This window comes from Pyxicephalus adspersus, chromosome 1 (genome assembly GCF_032062135.1).
Source record: "Pyxicephalus adspersus chromosome 1, UCB_Pads_2.0, whole genome shotgun sequence".
Lineage (NCBI taxonomy): Eukaryota > Metazoa > Chordata > Amphibia > Anura > Pyxicephalidae > Pyxicephalus > Pyxicephalus adspersus.
Window position 1 is genome coordinate 113,833,974 of NC_092858.1, and position 19,652 is coordinate 113,853,625.

The window sequence follows — 19,652 nt, forward strand, 5'->3', positions numbered from 1 at the left end:
CTTTCTTGGTTTTACATTTTTGCTAAAATAATTAGTAATTTTTTTCTATGCATTAAATGAAAATACAAATTGCCTGATTTAATATAGCAAATGAACAAGAGTGGGGATAGAAATGCTTTTGACCACTACATTGGATACATCCTGTGGTCTTCATTTTCCTGAGGATGTTTACCCTTTTGCTTCATGAATATTTAATATATATATATATATAATATATATATACAGCTCTGCGTATTATGTTGGCGCTATATAAATCCTGTTTATTATTATTAATAATAATAAAAATAATAATAATAATGAATAGTGAGAAACACTGAACAACAAGATCTCTCTTTATATAAACTAGGAACCTTTCACACACTTCCATATATATTTTGTTATATGGTTTGGTGTTTGTTTCACTACAAAGGGGCATTACCATCATATCTCCTTCAGGGAAATCTGCAGATTCTTTTGACATGGTACCAATCATAGCCACATCTCACAGTCTGAAAATTGTAATCATAAAGAATTTAAATCTATTATATTCCTATATGTTCAGAGGAAACCTATGTACTTCACTTACCTAACACTTCTGGTCGGAGGAAGAAGAAAAGACTCAGTGAAATGTGTTACTAAGTAAAACTATCCTATATATGATATTTATGTATTAGGTGAAACTATTCAATTTAGGTAAATTGTGTATAAAAAACTAAATATTTACCTCCCTCTATCACATTATTAAATTAACTATTTTATAAGTTCACGTTGATAATTTTTCATATGCGTATTTATTAAATTTAGATATTTAACTGTATGGTATAATAACATGTGCATGTTGTGGGCATGTTGTGGTATAATAACATAAACTAAGAACCCCAATCTTTGATGCCATATTATTTATAGTTATCCTTAAAGTGGTGGATACCACAATTACTAGTATTTCTCTATTAAAATGTAATAGTCCAATGTCGTCACAATATTCTTATACTAGATGTCACCTTCAAATATCAATAATGTGAGTGCAGTAAAGTCAGGCCGCCCCCATATAAACAGTCAATTCACACATGAATAACCACAGTGGTCACATTGGAAAAGTTGTATCCATAAAGGCTCAGAATCTTTAGGTGAAAAAACAGGATACAGTGAATACAGCATCCCCTACTCCCAATGAACTGCTCAGCAGCACGCACCACCTCATTGACTTGAGATCTTCTGATGACATCTGGGTAGACAAATTGCGTAAGGCAGGCCTAGCTGGAGCTCTATTTCACTACCTCATATGCGGATTACACTGTTTCTCTTTTGCTTATCACATTTGTATGTCTTTTATGAATCAGCTTGGCGACTTGTGGTAAATTTTTGATATTTATACATTTTTTAAATTTTGAAATTCCATTTTTTTATTAAGATGTTTTGCACTGTATTGAATTTTTATCTCACTTATCTTCCTAATAAAATATTCTTTGGGAAAATGAGGAAATATTGCCTGTTGAGCAGATCACTGCTCACTAAGTAGGAGACTATGTTGATGTTGCTTACCTGTGGACCCTGGGGTCGAGTCCATGAGGAAATGTGTGCTGCTGAGCCATTCATTAGGAGTATAAAATCCTGTAGTGAAGGTGTTCAGATTATTTTTTAATATGTATCATTAGAAACCTGTTTAGTGCCAGCAGTGTATAAAAATGTTGATACATGAATTGGCTGTAGCCACAGTAGCAATATGTGTTCATGCTCCCTCGAATACCCTCAGCACAGTGTGTTGTGACTTTTTCCTTTTTTCAGTAGTCTTTCATGGTATTAGTGCAAACTTTATGTGTTTTTTCTCCCACGTTCAGATCTAAAGACTTTATAAAGACTTTTAGGAGCGCCACTAACATAACATAATTTTGGAAGCTGGAGAGTTCTCTCCATAACACCCACTTTCCATATGTCTATTTTAGTAAATTAAAATCCAGGAGTTACATTATACTGTCTGTATTATTTGCAGGGTGCTTATGTAATTGAGAGAACTTAAAGTGGACCTAACAAAAAAAATCACCTTTACCTTTATTTCCAAAGAGCCATCAATCTTTTCAGGGCTTTCTTTGATTGGATCGTGTACTGTCCAGTAATCTGCCTTCGTGCTGTCAGCATCTTTGTCCTTCTTTCTTTTTTTGGCTACATCGCCCAATCTCACACTGCACAGGTGCAAGATTGGGTGACATAACCTGCTGTAAATGGGAAGGAGCGGGAGTGCTGATCTCACTCCGCAGAAGGAGTAGGCAGAAGCCTCTTGGAATACGTGACGTAGGTATCCCAACAGGCTTTGTGCTCCTATTCAGTTTTTACTGCTGCATCTTCCCCTTTTTTTGAAAAAAAGAAAAGAAATTTTACTTCATATAAAAGGCTTATGTACTCTTTATTTGTAAGATAAAAGTTTTGGTGATAGGTCTGATTTAAATTGCACATATCTGAAATATTCCACAAAATAAATAGGTGGCATTTACTTAGAATCAAAACTGAAACCTTTTCATTAATCAAACCAGGTTTTTCAACCAATTCTCTGATTTCTTAAAGCCTAAATCTTCTATACATACACTAGCTACTAATCATCACTTTGGAAAAAAAGAGTTTCTTGTAGATAATGCGTGCCAGCATACATTAAACTTACCTTCTAAATTTAAAACAGGTGTCCAATTAAAATTCAGTTAATCACCCAACCCTACCACTTCTAGGAAAATAACTCTAAAACATTCAACACTTTTCAAAATTCATTACTTTAAAAGGATACGGAATCAAGAATCACATACATTCCATTTCTCCCACAAACCCTCTTTTGGACATTTATACTCATTCAGCATGCTGGAGCCTCTTTTTCCTTGGTCAGATTAACTTTTATTGAAAGAGGTTAGACATCTGTTTTTATGTGAAATTCCAATAACATACGAATATGAATGTTTTAGGAAAATATAGTTCCTGAGTATAGAAACTTTAGAATAGAAAAGTATAAAAATCACACTCATTATCATTTTTATAACTGGACCATAACCTGCTCCTCAATAAATTATCCAGGAAATAGGGCAAATAAATAGAAAGAATATTTCAATAGTGTTTAAATTACAAAGGTGGCTTCTCTAACTTGGGTGTTAGTGAAACTTGGAAAAGTGCTTCTCATACCCATTTCTTCTTTTTCAGATAACGTGGGTTCAGTGGTGGATGTAGCCAACAATGGGCCCCTGTGCAGAACTGACTTAGATCCCCCTGTCAAACTGACTAGTTGGCTGCGGACGGTCAGGGGTCCATTTGGCATTGAAAAAATATTTACATATGTTTTTCCAAATTATTTTCAAAAACTATTATATTCATTGTTTCACATGGAATGTTTCAGTTGTTTGGAGAGAAAACATTTGTCATTGAAATTAAATATTTGCCAAATATGAACGTAAGCAATAGCTCAGCTTTTGATTTTAATATAGTAAACATCTTCAAATTAATAATACCAAACAAAAAGTGGAATTTACTTTATTTCAGTATATTGAAGAGGGCAATCTGATGTACAACAGATGAGAAAGATGTTTTTAGACAAAAGGAAATTGAGGTAATTTAATTATAAAGTAAAACTGTAAATGTACTCTGATGACAGGATTCTAGAATAATATTTGATCATGTTGGCATTATTCCTTGTATGTTAGGTTTAGAAATCTTTGGCTGACTTCAGAGCTGAAAAAAAAAAAACAAATAATTTAATTACCAAATTTGAAACATATATTACACCTATTCTATATTTCTCTTTTTTCTTTTAGTTATTATATTATTACAATGAATTATTATGATCCTATGAAAAAGTATGAATAGCAAATACACTCTGCTCTGGTCTTTATTCCAAATACTAATACTAATACTGTATACTAATACAAATACTTTGTTTTCAATAGTTTACCATTTAAAAAAACAAATCAAAGAAAAAGTTTGCAGAACACTGAATAGTTATCTGAACAATAAATAACAAAACATTCCTAATAATTTAGAAACGGTGCAAAATAGCATATATTAATAATCTCAATTAGTAGGCACTTAAGAGCAGGACGGGTGGTAATGCCATGATTTTTTATCAATGTATTACCACCTTAAAGTGAGTTCCTTTGAGGGACAGCTACTGACATGTATGGACTGTAAACAGCTGCATAATATGTTGGTGCTATATACATACTGTGTAATAATAATAACCAGACATGTGCTATCGTTGCATATAAAAAACAAAATGGCAGAAGAAATAGGAAGAGAAAAAGAATAAAAAAGGGGGGACAGAATTAAGGGTAAGGGTAGGACTCAGGACCATAGTCGGACACTGTTATTAACACGTGCCTAAAGGAATAGGTTACCCATATCATGAAAAGAGAAGACCCATGTAAAAGTCTCCTGGCAAATATTGAGTGATCCAGGGCATCTAAACCTTTTGAAATGCCCCCCATGAATAAAATACTTTTTAACTTGTGGAATTTTATTTGTTTGTAAAGGTAGTGATGGATTAAGTAATTTTTAAAAATACAATAGTATCTCTAGATAATGGTATAAAAATGCATAAATGGGTTAGATGCTTATTGCATACTAACTGTAATTCTTGCATATTCATTAAGCCATCAGGCATGTATACAAAAACATGCTACCAGGGCAAAGAATGCGGTATGTTACTGTATTCATGCTGCACCAGTAAATTAGTTCTAGATAATGATTTCTAGATGGACTTTGCTACAAATACATTACTTTAACAAAGTTTAAATATTTAAGAATATATTTTGCATTTCAATATATATTTATATAGTTTTTTTTTGTACAATACTATAAAAATATTGTATTTATTTTTTAAATTGGGTTTAAACAAAAATCGCATTTGTATATTTCTATCTATATCCTTTACAACCAATACTTGGTGCACCAGGGCTTCCCTAAAGCATAAAAAAAAGTAGAATGAAAGGCACATCCCTGTGCTCTTTTGCTAGCAGAAGGGGACGTATAGCTTTATTTTGCAGTCATGTCAGCCTTCCCAGTGACCAACCGTTGGTTTACTAAGAATGGATAGTGGATGGTATGGCTGAGAAGCTGACAAGGTACTAACCTCTGGAAGCCACAACCTGTTTAGCTGTTTAACAAGCCCTCACTCTTCTAATTCTCAACAATTTAATGGTTGTACATTTTAGTCTAAAAGTAACCAAAAGTTTGGGATTGAGAATTATATTATGGAGCAGACTTACTTTCAGCAGATGGCAACAAAACATTGAAAAGCACATCTTGCACAATTTAATGGTAGCTATAGTTTATTTACAGTGTTTTGCTGCTGGAATATACTGTATATACACACACACACTAAATACTTATACACAGTGGTTTAGTTTGTGAACCTCTACATCACACCTAAGCCCTGTTGTGACATACCACCCACATACCAAAACAAAATAACCTTTAAATGCTCCATTTTGCCTACATACATGAATTAGGATCTTGTATAGTTTGCTCATGAGCGGATGATAAAATAATTTCAAACTTTTTCAACTTTTTTTTCAAGTTTTCAAATATAATTTATGAGCATATTTGCAGACAAGAAGGTTTGCAGTTGTAGTTAATGTGCATCTTAGTGAAAAAGATGTTTACACTTATTTGTAGTGGATGCTTTTTGTTAACTTGATTTTGCAAAAACATGAAGATGTCATTATCAGGAAGTGGTCTCTACCACACTGAGGTGTTAAGCGTAATGATTTACTATGTGTAGTTATTACAAGCTACCTGATCATAGGGACCTTCCATGAACCTGAAACAGTGAAAATTGCTTCTATAAGTGTCATGCAATTACTAATCTACTATTTAAAGTTGTCATTACCACCCATGTGCTCACTATAGCATCCTCATTGCTGATTCAAGGTTACTAGTACCATTTTATGTGCAGAAGAATCTTTTATTTTGCTGTATTGTGATAATAGTTGGTGGATGGAACCACATCATGTGGTGGAAAACTAGGCATCTGAAACACTTAGTATTCCAGGGACAATTCCATATATAGCACAGATGTTTAAGGGGCCTGAAACGGAGTGCGCATGTGCCACCCGTCCTTGCTGGTCGACTGCTAGAGGACTCGGCGCTCCCCGGATCCCTTAGAGGCTCTCTGCAGCGGATCGGTTCGGCAGCCACGCTCCCTGCGGGTGGATCACGCCTTCTGCACTCCAGGTCTCAGCCAGCATGTCCGGCCCTCAAGATGGCGGCCGCTCGGGAGCCACGTGGAAATGAGGTTCAAGAAGGGATGAGCGGAGCGAGCGGCTCCCCTTCAGGTACAAGCCGGGACCCAGGGGACAGGGGAAGGGAGAGATACCTGCCCCAGAGTTCCCCAGAGACGGGCCACGATATGCAGGATGTCCCCAGCCCTCAGCTCTCTCAGCTACCCCCCTCTCCAGGACACTCGCCTGCGGCACACAGTTACTCAAGCATGCAGGGAGAGGATTCTGTGTCACCCCGCCACAATCTGCAACACCTTGATCATGGCTCCAGATTTTCAGTAATAATGCAGGAGCCCCCTGCATGTTCTCCCCCATCTTTGCTCCCAGAAGCAGAGAACAGGCTTTACTTGAATTTAGCTGGTCTTTTGCAGTCCGAGTTAGCGAAAGTCACTGAGAAAATTACCTCGGAAGTACGACAGGATTTACAATCTTTGGGTGCTAGAATTGATATGTTTGAGAAAAAAGTGGATGAGACGGTGACCTGTGTTAATCAGAATTCCAAAGAGATAAAGATCCTACATGATCAGATTGATGCCATGCAGCTTAAACTGGATGACATGGAAAATAGATCCCGCAGAAATAACTTTAGGATCAGGGGCCTCTCTGAATCGGTTAAGGATATTACAGAGGCGGTGAGACGCTTCCTCCACAATCTTCTACCTGATTTGCCAGAATCGCAATTACTACTTGACAGGGCGCATAGAGCTCTCATGGCCCCCAAACAAGATGGCCCACCCAGGGATGTAATTTTTAAACCCCACTACTTTACTACTAAGGAAGCACTCTTGAAAGTGACCAGGGGCTTGGATTTGATCGAGATGGAGGGTCACCAGATACAAATTTTCTCGGACATAACACCATTCACTATCCAACGTAGGAGAGCCCTTAAGCCATTATTGCAAGTTTTGATTGACCACAAGATCAAATATAGATGGGCCTTCCCCTTGAAATTGATTTTTCAACTGCAGGGGAAAAGTTTTTCCTTTTCATCTTTTGAGGAGGGGGAACAACTCCTCTGAGATCTGGACTTACTCCAGATAGCAGATGTACAGCCTACTCCAGACAAGGAGGCGTCCACGTCCCTGTATCCACTGTGGAATAAAACCAAAGCAGCGGGGAAACAGATACAGAAAACACCATGAATATTTGTGTTGGACGCGATGTTGTATTATTTTCTGACTTTATGCCTTCACACGTATGCAAGTAGATTTATGGGGATTCTACTCTGGTGCCCGGTTTGGGACAGTGCATGTGTTGATACTTCTTTTGCCTCCCATTCTTGGTTCTTGTGTAGCCTTATTTGTATCAGCGGAGTCTGATGCTATTGTTCACCTGAGTTAATCTCTCATTCTACGACTGCCGCTGTGGTCCCAAAGGGGGGGCTTTGTGGTGATTGGTTACCTACAGTTCATATTGACATGTTATTACACTTTATGTTTTACTACTGCATATGTTTTTACTTTTCTAATCGGAATTATTGCCGTGTTAGTATATTTACTTAGTGGCTGCCGAGCCTATCTCAAGCATATTGTACCCCTAGATAGAGATGCTAGGAGTTTTGATCTGGTTTGTTGCGGGTACTCTATGCCTCAGTGTTTATTTCTGGGGGGGAGTTGGGATCCGGGGGGTTAAACATGCCCTCATACTACAAGGAATCCAGTTCGGGTCCTATTGTATTGACTTGACCCGGAGGGACTTTCTCTGCCGAGATGGAGCTACTGGGAGCTCCTAGAGGCACAGGCGTTGGGGCTATCCCCCAGATCCCGGGACTAGGTCTGACCCGAGGTCCGGGGTGGGGCCTGAACCTTGTTGATGTTTTAATTGTAAATTTCATGTGCTGGTTGTCTGTTTTGAGTTTGTCTTGTCTGTCCTTGGTGTTGTCCTGTCGTCCCCAATGTGTCTTTCCCGTCCCTAGAGGAAGTACTAATTTGGTTCAGTGTATATTTCTATGACGACTGATCCATTAGCGGCCCCGGTAATTGCCTCTAAGCTGACGTTGTTATCCCATAATGTTCAGGGTCTTAACTCTCCTGTTAAACAATCTAAAGCATTCCACTACTATAACTCTTTAAATGTTGATATTTTACCCTTACAGGAAACACATTTCTCCAATAATTCGGCCCCCAAATATCTCCATAAAAATTACCCGCTGTTTTATAATGCTACCTCTGACAAAAAGAAATGTGGAGTTCTCCTGTGTTTTCGGAAGAGTTTGAACTTCTCACCTCTAGAGGTCTTTAGGGATCCGGGAGGCAGGTTTTTAGTAGTGATTGGGTATGTTGGGTTGCATATGATCACTGTAGTATCGTACTATGCTCCCAATGAGGGTCAAGTGGCATTTTTTTATGCTCTTTTGGAGGAGATTTGGCCTAAAGTGAGGGGTTCCTTGGTTTTGTTGGGGGACTCCAATTTGGCTTTGGATCATATATTGGATAAATCTAAACTAGGCAGATATAGGGATACTCAAAAAAAAAGCCACAACCTCTCACTTTTGCTGAGAAAGTATGACTTAGTAGATGGCTGGAGGGAGATGAACCCATCGGTCAGAGACTACACCTATTTCTCGGCGGCCCATGATCAGTACTCCCGTATAGACCATGGCTTCATTCAGTCCCATATGCTCCCCAACTTACTTGGGGCTCGAATTTTGTTGACTCCGTGGTCAGGCCATGATCCCCTGGCCCTATACCTGACGGGTTTTAGCAGACCGCAACCCGGGTTTAGGTGGAGATTTAACAAGAGCTTTATTTCTGATAACATGGCAAAGGGAGAAATAGATTCTCTGTTGAGCAACTACTTTCAGATTAATGTAGCGGATGATACATCTCCAGCCATAAACTGGGAGGCTCATAAAGCCTACATCAGGGGTGAGTTGATTAAAATGGGAGCGACACGCAAACGAGGTCACAAAAAACTAATAGATACCTGCCTCCAGGATTATCATAAATTACAACTACAACATAAAATGGCTCCACACGTAGTCTTAAAAGCCCACCTAGAGACGAAACGCACTAAACTCAATTTGTTACTAACTACTAGAGCAGAAAAGTTGTTGCGCTGGTCGGCACACAAATTTTTTGTTTGGAGTGACAAGCCGGGAAGTCTTTTGGTCAATAAACTTAATCCCAAACCCAAGACTCATGCTCTTCCTAAAATTAAGACTAGGGGTGGTAGGCTATCACAAAATCCGGAAAAGATTCTCGAAGCTTTTGAAGACTTTTACAGTCGTTTATATGGAGCTGATGATTCAATTAGCACATTGGGAATGAAAAGGTTTCTTAACCAGCTTGACCTCCCCAAATTACAGCCTAAACATAAGGCGTTCTTGGACAGACCTTTCACAGTGGAGGAGTTGCAGGGGATCATGGGTCTTCTCAGAGTGGGCAGCTCACCTGGCCCGGATGGTTTCTCCAACCTGTATTACAAGACGTTTAGTCCTGTACTGGCTCCACACATGGTGGCATATTTTAACTATCTACAGGAGGGGAACGCCCTGGTGGGAGATGCCAATAGGGCATTTATTAGTGTGATCCCTAAACCGGGGAGGGATGAATCGCAAGTGGCTAACTATAGACCTATCTCCCTGATCAATTGTGACTTAAAAATTATGACGAAGATTATGTCACTTAGATTGAGCTCCTTTTTGGGAGCTTATGTGCATCCGGACCAGGTGGGCTTTATGCTACATAGGCAGGCACCAGACCAAACGAGGAGGGCTATTGATCTTATATCGGTAGTAAACTCAGGCTGGGACAGGGGCCCGTCACTCGAGCCATGTTGCTTTCCCTTGACCTCCAAAAAGCATTTGACAGCATATCTTGGAGATATTTGTTTCAGGTGCTCCTTAAAATGGGTTTTGGTACTTTTTTTACTAATCTTCTCTTGGCTCTATATGACTCGCCTGAAGCCAGGATATCACTAGGGGGATTCTTATCATCGGCTATTCAAATTAAGAGTGGGACCAGGCAGGATTGTCCCCCCTCTCTACTTTTGTTTGCCCTAGCAATTGAACCCTTGGCGATAGCATTACGGGCAGATCCTAATGTTCAGGGTATTAAATGTGGACAGACGGAACACAAATGTGCACTTTTCGCTGACGATATCCTTATGTTTATCACCTCCCCAATTACGACCTTGCTGAACTTATTGAAAATTCTTGACGAATTTGCATTATGCTCTGGTCTGACGATCAATAAAACCAAGTCTCAGGCTCTTATTATAAATCTCCCTACTGAGACGCTGTTAGTGCTCCAGGGGAATTTTGACTTTATCGGGCATAAAGATTCCATCCAATATTTGGGTATCCAGCTGACCCCTGCCTACAATAGTCTTTACAGGTGTAATTATGGCCCGCTGCTTAAGAAAGTATATGTGGACATTCGGAGGTGGTCTTTGTCTCCACCATTGTGGCTGGGAAGGATTGCGGCTGTTAAAATGAATCTACTTCCTAGATTGCTCTATTTATTTCGTACGCTCCCGATACAGGTGCCTATGAAAGAGATTGCACTTCTCCAATCTAGATTACTGCAATTTATTTGGGCGGGGAAGAAAGCCAGATTTCATAAAGATACGTTGTTAGCCCCTAAGCGCATGGGAGGGCTGGGAGCCCCACATCCTAAATATTACTATGTAGCTGCGCAAGTGGCACAGTTTATATTGAGTTCTCTACAGGGTGCTAGACCCCAATGGGTTGAGATTGAGAACCAGGATAGTTTTTTGGGATCCATAGATTCCCTCATGGGGCGGAGAAAAAACACTAGAGGTCATGTAAAGTGCCCGGCCCTATCTCACTCTATTCAGATATGGGACAGATTTAGTCACCACCCGAAGCTTTCCTCTCTTCATAAACCTTTGACCCCTCTATGGCATAATCCGGACTTCCCGCCGGGACTAAGCCCAGCGAATTTTCATTGGTGGATCTCTAAAGGCTTTAGACGAATTAAAGACATGATAGATGTACGGGCAGTATTTACATGGGAACACTTATCTACTCAATTTGACATTCCTGCCACAGAATATTTTCATTATAAACAATTATATTCCTTTATCAACCGGATAATCAGAGACGCTCCAAGGCCCATGTGCTCCTCGCCTTTTGAAAGCACTTGTTCCTCCATAGCCAACACAAAGGGGCAAATCTCTGTTGTCTACTCGGTTCTAATTGACCAGAATAGAAAACTGAGATATATGAGGGAATGGGAGGGTGAATTGGGTATCACCTGGGACTTGGAGGAATGGCAAGACATGATCTATGCCCTTTCTAAAATATCTCTCAACTCCGCGGTGGTGGAGGCTAATTACAAAGTGGCTCTTAGATGGTATCTCACACCGGCTAGATTGGCAAAGATGTTCCTTTCAGTCTCTCCTTTGTGTTTTCGAGGGTGCGGAGACAAGGGTTCCGTGATACATATCTTGTGGACTTGTCCGGTGGCTAGGATGTTCTGGGATGAAGTATTTAAATTAATCTCAAGAATAGTAAAGCAGGAGATTAGTAGTTCGGTGGAAGCCGCATTGTTTAGCAAACTTGACACAACCTTGCCGAAACCAATCCAGAAATTGATTAGATTACTAGTGGCAAGTAGAATTGCGTTAGCCAAAGCATGGAAGTCCCCCACGAGTTCCATAGACCCCATAGTATCCAAGTTGAACTGGATCATGGTGAACGATAGACTCACTCACACTTTAAAGAATTCCCTAGATAAATTTGAGGATGTCTGGGAACCATGGATTTCCTTTAATGGTTTATAGTTCTTGGTCTCAGGGAATTCATCTTGGAATATGGGTTTTAATTAAGTTCCTCTCGTACTTCCTCTACCCTCCCTTTCCCACTCCCCTGTTGTATCTACCCTATTTTCTTGGTTCCCCTCCCCTTCTACCTTCTTTGTCTCCCCCCATGACCGTTATATGTTAAGCGTTATGGTCAAAGTGTGGGAAGCAATTTTGCACTTCCCACTTGCAATTTCTTTATGTTTGCGACTTTGCCTGGAATAGAGCCTACTTTTTATGACTTTTTCTACTTTTTTGGTCTCACATATTGCTCCGGGAAAGGGTAGATAACAGGTTCTGTTTATCACAAGTGATGCATGTAAAGCTCTATGTTTGTTGGCATTTATACTGACCATACTTTGGTTTTCATTGGTTCTTGTTTATGTTTTTTTGTGTTACTGTTATGTTCTGAAAACTTTAATAAAAATATTGAAATACAAGGGGCCTGAAACCGCTACAAGCAGTTTAGAACAACTGGATAAATTAATATATTTAATCATTAATAAATACATACATTATTATAAATCTATAATATTAGGCTTTATAAACAAATACAGTTGATTAAGGGGTACAGAATAATTTGTATAGCTCCATCTACTGCACTAAAATACGTTTAACAAATACGTAACAAACCTATACTTTTAGAGATTTGTGACAGATACTAGACATGTAGACACCTTTAAAAATTTGTGTAAATTTCATATGTCAAACCCAATGTTTTTGACATACTGTTAAACTACACAGATTAAATTCCCCTACCTTTGTGTCATTTGAAGACTGGGATTTCTGCTGCCACAACATTCTTTTAGTTGCCACATCACATGTTTTAAAATCCTGTAAGTGCAAAGTGTTAAAAAGAAAATAATTTGTTTTTACAGTTGCTGATATAATATATATATATATATATATATATACACAAACACACATATATATATATATATATATATATATATATATATATATATATATACATGTACACACATACACACTCCAGGAATTCAAGCTCTTGTGCTTTGCCTTCAAATCCCCACACAGTTATTGTCCCACTTACATTTCTGACCTGGTAAAAAAATACCAGCCGCTCTCTCTGCTCCCCCAATGACCTATTAATGACCTCCTCACTCATAACCTCATCGCACGCACGGCTCCAAGGCTTTTTAGACTTTTTAGCTTTTATAGACCTGCCCCAACTTTCTGGAATGGTCTTCCTCGTCCTATTCGGCTTGCTCCTACTTTCATTTAAAAGAGCACTGAAAATCCATTTTTTTTAACTTGCCTACCCATCTTCTTCTGTCTTTTGAAACCATCACTACTTTCCACCACTACATATCTCCCCTCCTATTGTGTGTATATTTCCCCACCTACTAGATTGTAAGCTCATCGGGGCAGGGTCCTCTCCTCCTGTTTCACTGTCGGTATTTGTCTGTCATTTGCACCCCCTATTTAATGTACAGCGCTGCAAAATATGTTGGCCCTATATAAATCCTGTTTATTATTTTTATTAATAATAATAATAATAATAATAATAATAATAATATTGGTATATGCCTCTTACCTTTATGTTAGGAACACTGCTTGAGCTTTCCTGTGCTTTGTTACTCCATTGGTTGATTCGTGATGTAACAGATCCAGAGAGTGATAAATCCTGTTACACACAATAAAAATGCAGGGTTCTAAAATGGGAATGCTTCTGTATTTACCATGTTGTCAATATTTTCAGTCAAGTTTTGGTTGGCATTGTAGTATGAACTCAGTTTTCATATACAAACAAATAATTTCACATGAGTAAACTTTGGAGTTACTTCACAGCAAAGATTCTTTCTTAGTTGCTCCAGCAGACTTCTGTGTCACTACAGGACACAGTCATTACATAGGAGTTAGCGTGAGGAACCACTGAGAGCAATGAGAGACATAGGAGATAAAAGTATCCTGTTTAACAGTAAAATTCTGTAGGGGCAATATCTCTCAACTAGATCTGCATTTAAATGTGAGTGCTGATGGTGAGAATGTTGTCCCTTTGCCAACAGACTTGCTTTACCTGAGCTATATATGAAAATTGGATCTTTTAGCCTTCTTGAGGGCTGCACATCTATGATCTATTTAATGCAGCGTTTGCAGCTCCTTCTGTACTTTTATACAGTAAAACACATTTTAGGCTTAGCCTAAACAGACATTTTCCCCAGCGTTTAACTTGAGGCTTTTAAAGCTCATGTTTGAAATTCCCATGCATTCCAATGGGTTAATCTACACCAGGAGGTTCCTTGAGGCATGTTTATGAGGTTTATCAATAACTTTGCTTGCAACGTTTAAAAAATTAAGACGCTAGGTTAACTAAAAACGCTGGTAAATGCCGGTAAACGCTTCTATTGATTTCAGTGGAACTGAAAGCACTTAAAATGTTAACATGTTAAAAACGTGGGAGAACACGCTAAAGGCAAGCTTTAAAACACTAATAAAAATAAAATTGTATAAAAAAAAAACTAATATAATTGCAAAAGGAACAATTACATGCGTTTTTAAAAACATCCCTGTAGACCCAGCGTTTTTGAAGTGTACAAAGTACACTTAGTAATACTTTGTAGTAGTAGACAGTAAAGTAAACCAGTCTCAACCCTAAATTGAATATATGATAGAAAGCTGGGATGTTATACAATGCAAAACGTTTATAAACAAGTAATTGAGAAAAAGAGCAGAAGTTTAATGTTTGTGGGATAGGAGGAGTAGGGTGAAATTATTCTCTTTTATAAAAAGTTGATTTGCATATACTGTTACAGGATGTCACAATATTTGATAGCAAAGTTGTGCTATCCATGGAAGAGTTAGGAGTCTTTCCTGATCACCTGGTCCATGCCCAAGTTTTTTGCTGCCTGTGTAGGCTGAGCACAGGTGTGTTATGAAGACTAACAGGCCTAAGGAATGGAGAGCTCTGTGTCCAGTGTTTAGCTAGAGATGAAGGAGGTCTGCACAATTGTTGCCAAGAGAATATCCCTAAGACTGTAATTTGCTCTATTTTTGCTTATTGACTTTGATTTATACTTTTGTTTGTCTAGAATAGACAGGAATGTGAAAAAAGCTAGCCAGGCCCAGATGGCTAACCTTTTTTACTGTTTGTTTTTCTAGGCAAAAATAAAGCTCAGGCAGATGCCTGAAGTTTTGCTCAACTCCTTGCCTGTTTTAGGGTCACTGCCTGGTAGATCCCTGCATCTTAAAGCAGACCTAAACTGAAAACAAAAAAATGACACTTATATTTAATCCTGTAGATCTCTTGATGGTGCTCGGCCTACCCTCAATCCGGTCCCACGTTGTCCTGGAATTCCTTTGTCCCAGCGCTGAGGAAGTGCCGGGAACCACCATCTTCAGTCTTCTCTTCAGTCTTCTTGGCACGTCTTCAGTAGCCCAGTGTAAATGTGGGGGGGGGGAGCCAATCTCACTGTGTGTGTGAGAGATCGCCATCTCTTTCCTTTAAAGCGTACTTAAACTCAGAATTTTCACTTTACATAAAAGGGTAGTAAAAGGTAATCCTTTTATATTAGGTAAAAAATTCTGTATTTTTAAGTGCAACACCTGTTTTTTTTTTTTTTTTTTTAAAAGGCTCTTTCACTGCCCCCTTCATTCACGAATGAATGGGAGTGCAGAGCCTCCCGGGATACCTATTTCACGCATTCCGGGAGGCTCCTGGGTGCTATTTCAGCTCATGCCCAATCTCTTGCAGATGTCACACATGCGCGAGATCGGGTAACATAAGAAGAAGAACCCGAATGAAGAGGAGAAGATGGCAGCGCCTAGTGAGCCGGCCTAAAAACGGATACCGGGACGACACGGGACCTGATGGCAGAAACCTCCGGACCGATCGACTGCTTTGCGGGATTGAAGGCAAGTTTATTTTTTTTTGTTTTAGGCGGTTTTTAGTTTACTTCTTTCAAAAGCAAAAATGCGCATTCCTGAGATTAGGGCATGTGCAGAAGGAGCACCCAGAACCTGATGTAGGTATACCGGGAGGCTCTGCACTACCATTCAATCTTGAAAGACTGCAAGGGGTGGTGCTGCCATTTTTTTTGTTGCATTTAAAGAAATAAAAAAAAAATAACATTTTGCCTTTACATATAAGGGTTGTCTCCCCTTTAATGTAAAGTGAAAATGTTGAGTTTAGGTCCGCTTTAAGCAACTCACATTACCTTCAGCTGCCTGTATCCCTGCATTTATATATCATTTTGTAATTTACAGCAAAGGCAATCTCTAGTTAAGTAGAGACAGGTGTGAGACAGGCTTACTGGATATTGTTTAACTTTTAATAACTAATAACTTTAAATACCTAATCGAAAGACAAAATTGCTCACCTTTCTGGCGATGTTTGATTTTGCAGGGTTTTCTCCATCCTTTTCAAAAATAGTTCTCTTAGTTGCAACTCCATCTGTTGCAGCAATAGCTCCTCGGCTTTGGGAGGGGGGTATCCTGACGCTCGCTGATCTCTGAAAACATGTGATATATATTACTGCCTTTTAAAGATAGGTCACTTTGTCAGTAAATTAAATCGATGTAAGTATGTATTCCCATTGCATATTACTTATCTAAAGATTATACAAACACTGTTGAAGTTTCTAGTGAATGTACCAGATTTCTTAATTTCAACTTTTAAATTTGTTTCAGTTTCCAAAAATGAAATGACTGCTAATATGCAAACTGGCTACTAAACAAAAAAGTGTCAGTGGGAACCATCTACTGTTACTGATAACGAAAAACTAAGTCCATTTATAAAGCAGTGAATCTGACATTCAGTAACGTTCGTTGGTGGAGAAGCTTCCAGCTGCATGAGTCTTAAATGGCAGTGATTGATTAGATCATCCAGTGAATGTTAGATTTATTGCTTTATAAGAAGACCACTAGGAAAGGGTGACATTACACATTTGCATAGTTGACTAGTGTGAAAGACATATGTCTTTTAAATTGTCTTTTAAAGTCCATCAAGTTCAACCACTAGGGAAATAAACATATCCCAGATATAAAACCCTATAGGACATAGTTGGTCCAGAGGAAGGCAAAAAAAACCCTGGTACAATTGCTTCAACAGGGGAAAAAAAATTCCTTCCTCATTCCATGAGACAATCGGATGTTCCCTGGATCAACAGTCACTGTTATTTTAACTTTAATGCCTTAATACCAGTTATATTCTGTGCTTCTAGAAAAACATCAAGCTTTTTCTTAAAGCAATCTATAGTAGTTGCTGAAACTACTTCCTGAGGGAACCGATTCGACATTTTCACAGACCTTACAGTGAAGAATCCCTTCCTTATCCGGAGCTTAAACTTCTTTTCCTCCAGACGCAAAGAGTGCCCTCTTGTTCTTTGTAATGATCTCAAAGTGAATAATGGGGAAGAGAGTTTTCTATATGGACCATTTATATATTTATAGAGGGTGATCATATCCCCCCTTATACGTCTCTTCTCAAGGGAGAATAGATTCAGTTCAGCTAATCTCTCCTCATTGCTGAGCTCCTCTAATTCCTTTTAATAATTTAGTTGCCCTTCTCTGCACTCCCTCCAATTCCACAATGTCCTTTTTTTGAACTGGTGCCCAAAACTGGACTGCATATTGCAGATTTGGTCTGACCAATGCTTTGTACAGGGGCAGGATTATGTCTCCATCTCTGCAGTCTATTCCTCTTTTAATACAAGAAAGTACTTCACTAGCTTTAGATATTGCAGCTTGGCATTGCATGTTTTGTATTAAGTCTATGATCTACCACAATCCCCAGATCCTTTTCCATTTCTGACTCCCCCAAATGTATTCCCACTAGACAGTATGAAGCATGCATGTTGTTAGCCCCCAAGTGCATAATTTTACATTTATCTAAATTAAATGTAATTTATAATTACTATGAACTTTAAAATATAATCTTACGTTGGTTCTTGTTTAAAGACTATCTCTGCAGCAAATGTGATTATGTCTAATATAGTTCTTTACTTCAGATACTCTAAATGAGGCCCCATTTATTTATGCCTTTTAATGATGTAGGTTTCAGAGCTGTCAATTTGATCTTTTTTTAGGGACTGACCTAAAACATACCTGAAGTTACTGAGCCTCATTCTGAATTCCAGGTGAGTTGACTGGCTGTAAAGCCAACATCAGGATGACAGCCCTGACACCTGCCATTTGCAAAAAAATTAAACCATCATGCAATGGTTCTATCCTAATGTGGTCTAATGGTCTAATTCAAAGGAAACCTGATTTAAAATAAAATTTGACCATTTCTGTCCTTTAAAAACTGCACATTGCCTCTTTTCCCCTGCTCTCAGTATTTTCTGGCCTGTGATTTTAATGTATAATTCACTGTAAAAGACTGTATAAAATACCTGTAAAGCTGTAGTGTATTTTTCCATTCGATCTTCTATTTTTCGACTTCTTAAAGATAACCTTAGGCTGGATCTATATACAAAGAAAGTTGGTGATTACAGTCACAATGAACAATATTGCTACAATATTTAGTAACCATGTACATAAAGCAAAATTTTCTGATCATAGTAATGGGGATAGTAGTGTACGTGCGAAGGGTGCTAGCCACTGAGCCAGCTTTTGCCATGGATTTATTCTTGTCCTTGATGGAAAAGCTATCTGCAAATTTAGAAGACACTCTAGTCATCTGTGATAGAGACATTTGATATGTGATAGAGTGAGTTCTGTCTGGGTGTGTATATATTCCTGCCTGACAGAACATGACCTTGATAACATAGCTTGAGGAAGGGAACCACTACGAAAATGCATTCCCTAGCAACTGACACCTAGCTGTTTTTTACCTGGAAGTGTTTAAATCTCATCTATTGGACATGCTGCTTTGGTATTCTAAATAAATCATCTGGATACAGGATCCCGCTGTCCATGTGGGCATAGGAGCTTCCCTGTGCAAGGCTCAACACAAGAAGTACTTGACTTCATTTGGTATTTAAAGTTTTATATATGAAAGCTATTATGCATTATTGCTCTAGGTGGTGCTCTCTGTTTGTTCTTTTTGTTTTGGAGTTTTGGATTTCCAAATCCTATTATGGAAGTATAGCCTGCACAAGATCTTTAAAATATTTTATTCCTGCATTTGTTTTATTTAAAACTCCCTGCTATTTACCAATGATTTTTGCCTGATAAAATATTGAATACCTAGAAAAAAGAAGGTTTACCAATTAAACAGAAATGTTATGCAAAAATAATATTCCCAAACCTTTGGGCAGTAATGTAAGTTAATTGGACATTTGGAGGACAGCTATCCAATTGGCAGCCCTTCTGTGCCTTCTTTTGCAGTTGATCTAGGTCTCAGCTACAGCCTACAGCAGAAAGGTGGTAAGATATTGAATGTCAGTATACTAAGCTTCCCAGCATCCAGAAAATAGGACGCCAGCACTGTTGGCAAAGTGACTTCCCGCCCAACAGACATAATTTAGTTATGGACAGGTAGGGGAAAGGTGATGCGTCTAGTAAACATATATACAGAGGAGAAACCACTGAATATCAATGGGTATATGTATTAATAAAGGGTTGTTTTATAAGCACTTATACTAGCACTTATTTTTTATGTGGGTTTACTTTTATGATACTGACAATAAAAAAGATGTATTATTGCTAATATTATTGCTGATCAATGAAGATGCACAGAACTGCCTCACTTGAAACCAT

At 38.5% G+C, this 19,652-nt stretch overlaps 1 protein-coding gene across 2 annotated transcripts in view; it reads right to left on the bottom strand.

Annotated features, from left to right (window-relative positions):
* Positions 1 to 3,467: 3,467 nt before the first annotated feature.
* LAD1 (ladinin 1) overlaps positions 3,468 to 19,652 on the bottom strand; it is a 53,161-nt gene continuing 36,976 nt past the window's right edge. For both annotated transcript variants that reach the window (XM_072424399.1, XM_072424392.1), the window contains exons 8-12: positions 18,344 to 18,416; positions 16,331 to 16,462; positions 13,549 to 13,638; positions 12,753 to 12,827; positions 3,468 to 3,681 (exon numbers count right to left, since the gene is read on the bottom strand). In XM_072424399.1, the coding sequence (XP_072280500.1) occupies positions 3,676 to 3,681; positions 12,753 to 12,827; positions 13,549 to 13,638; positions 16,331 to 16,462; positions 18,344 to 18,416 (376 nt within the window). In that variant the 3' untranslated portion in view covers positions 3,468 to 3,675. The remainder of the gene's footprint in view (positions 3,682 to 12,752; positions 12,828 to 13,548; positions 13,639 to 16,330; positions 16,463 to 18,343; positions 18,417 to 19,652) is intronic.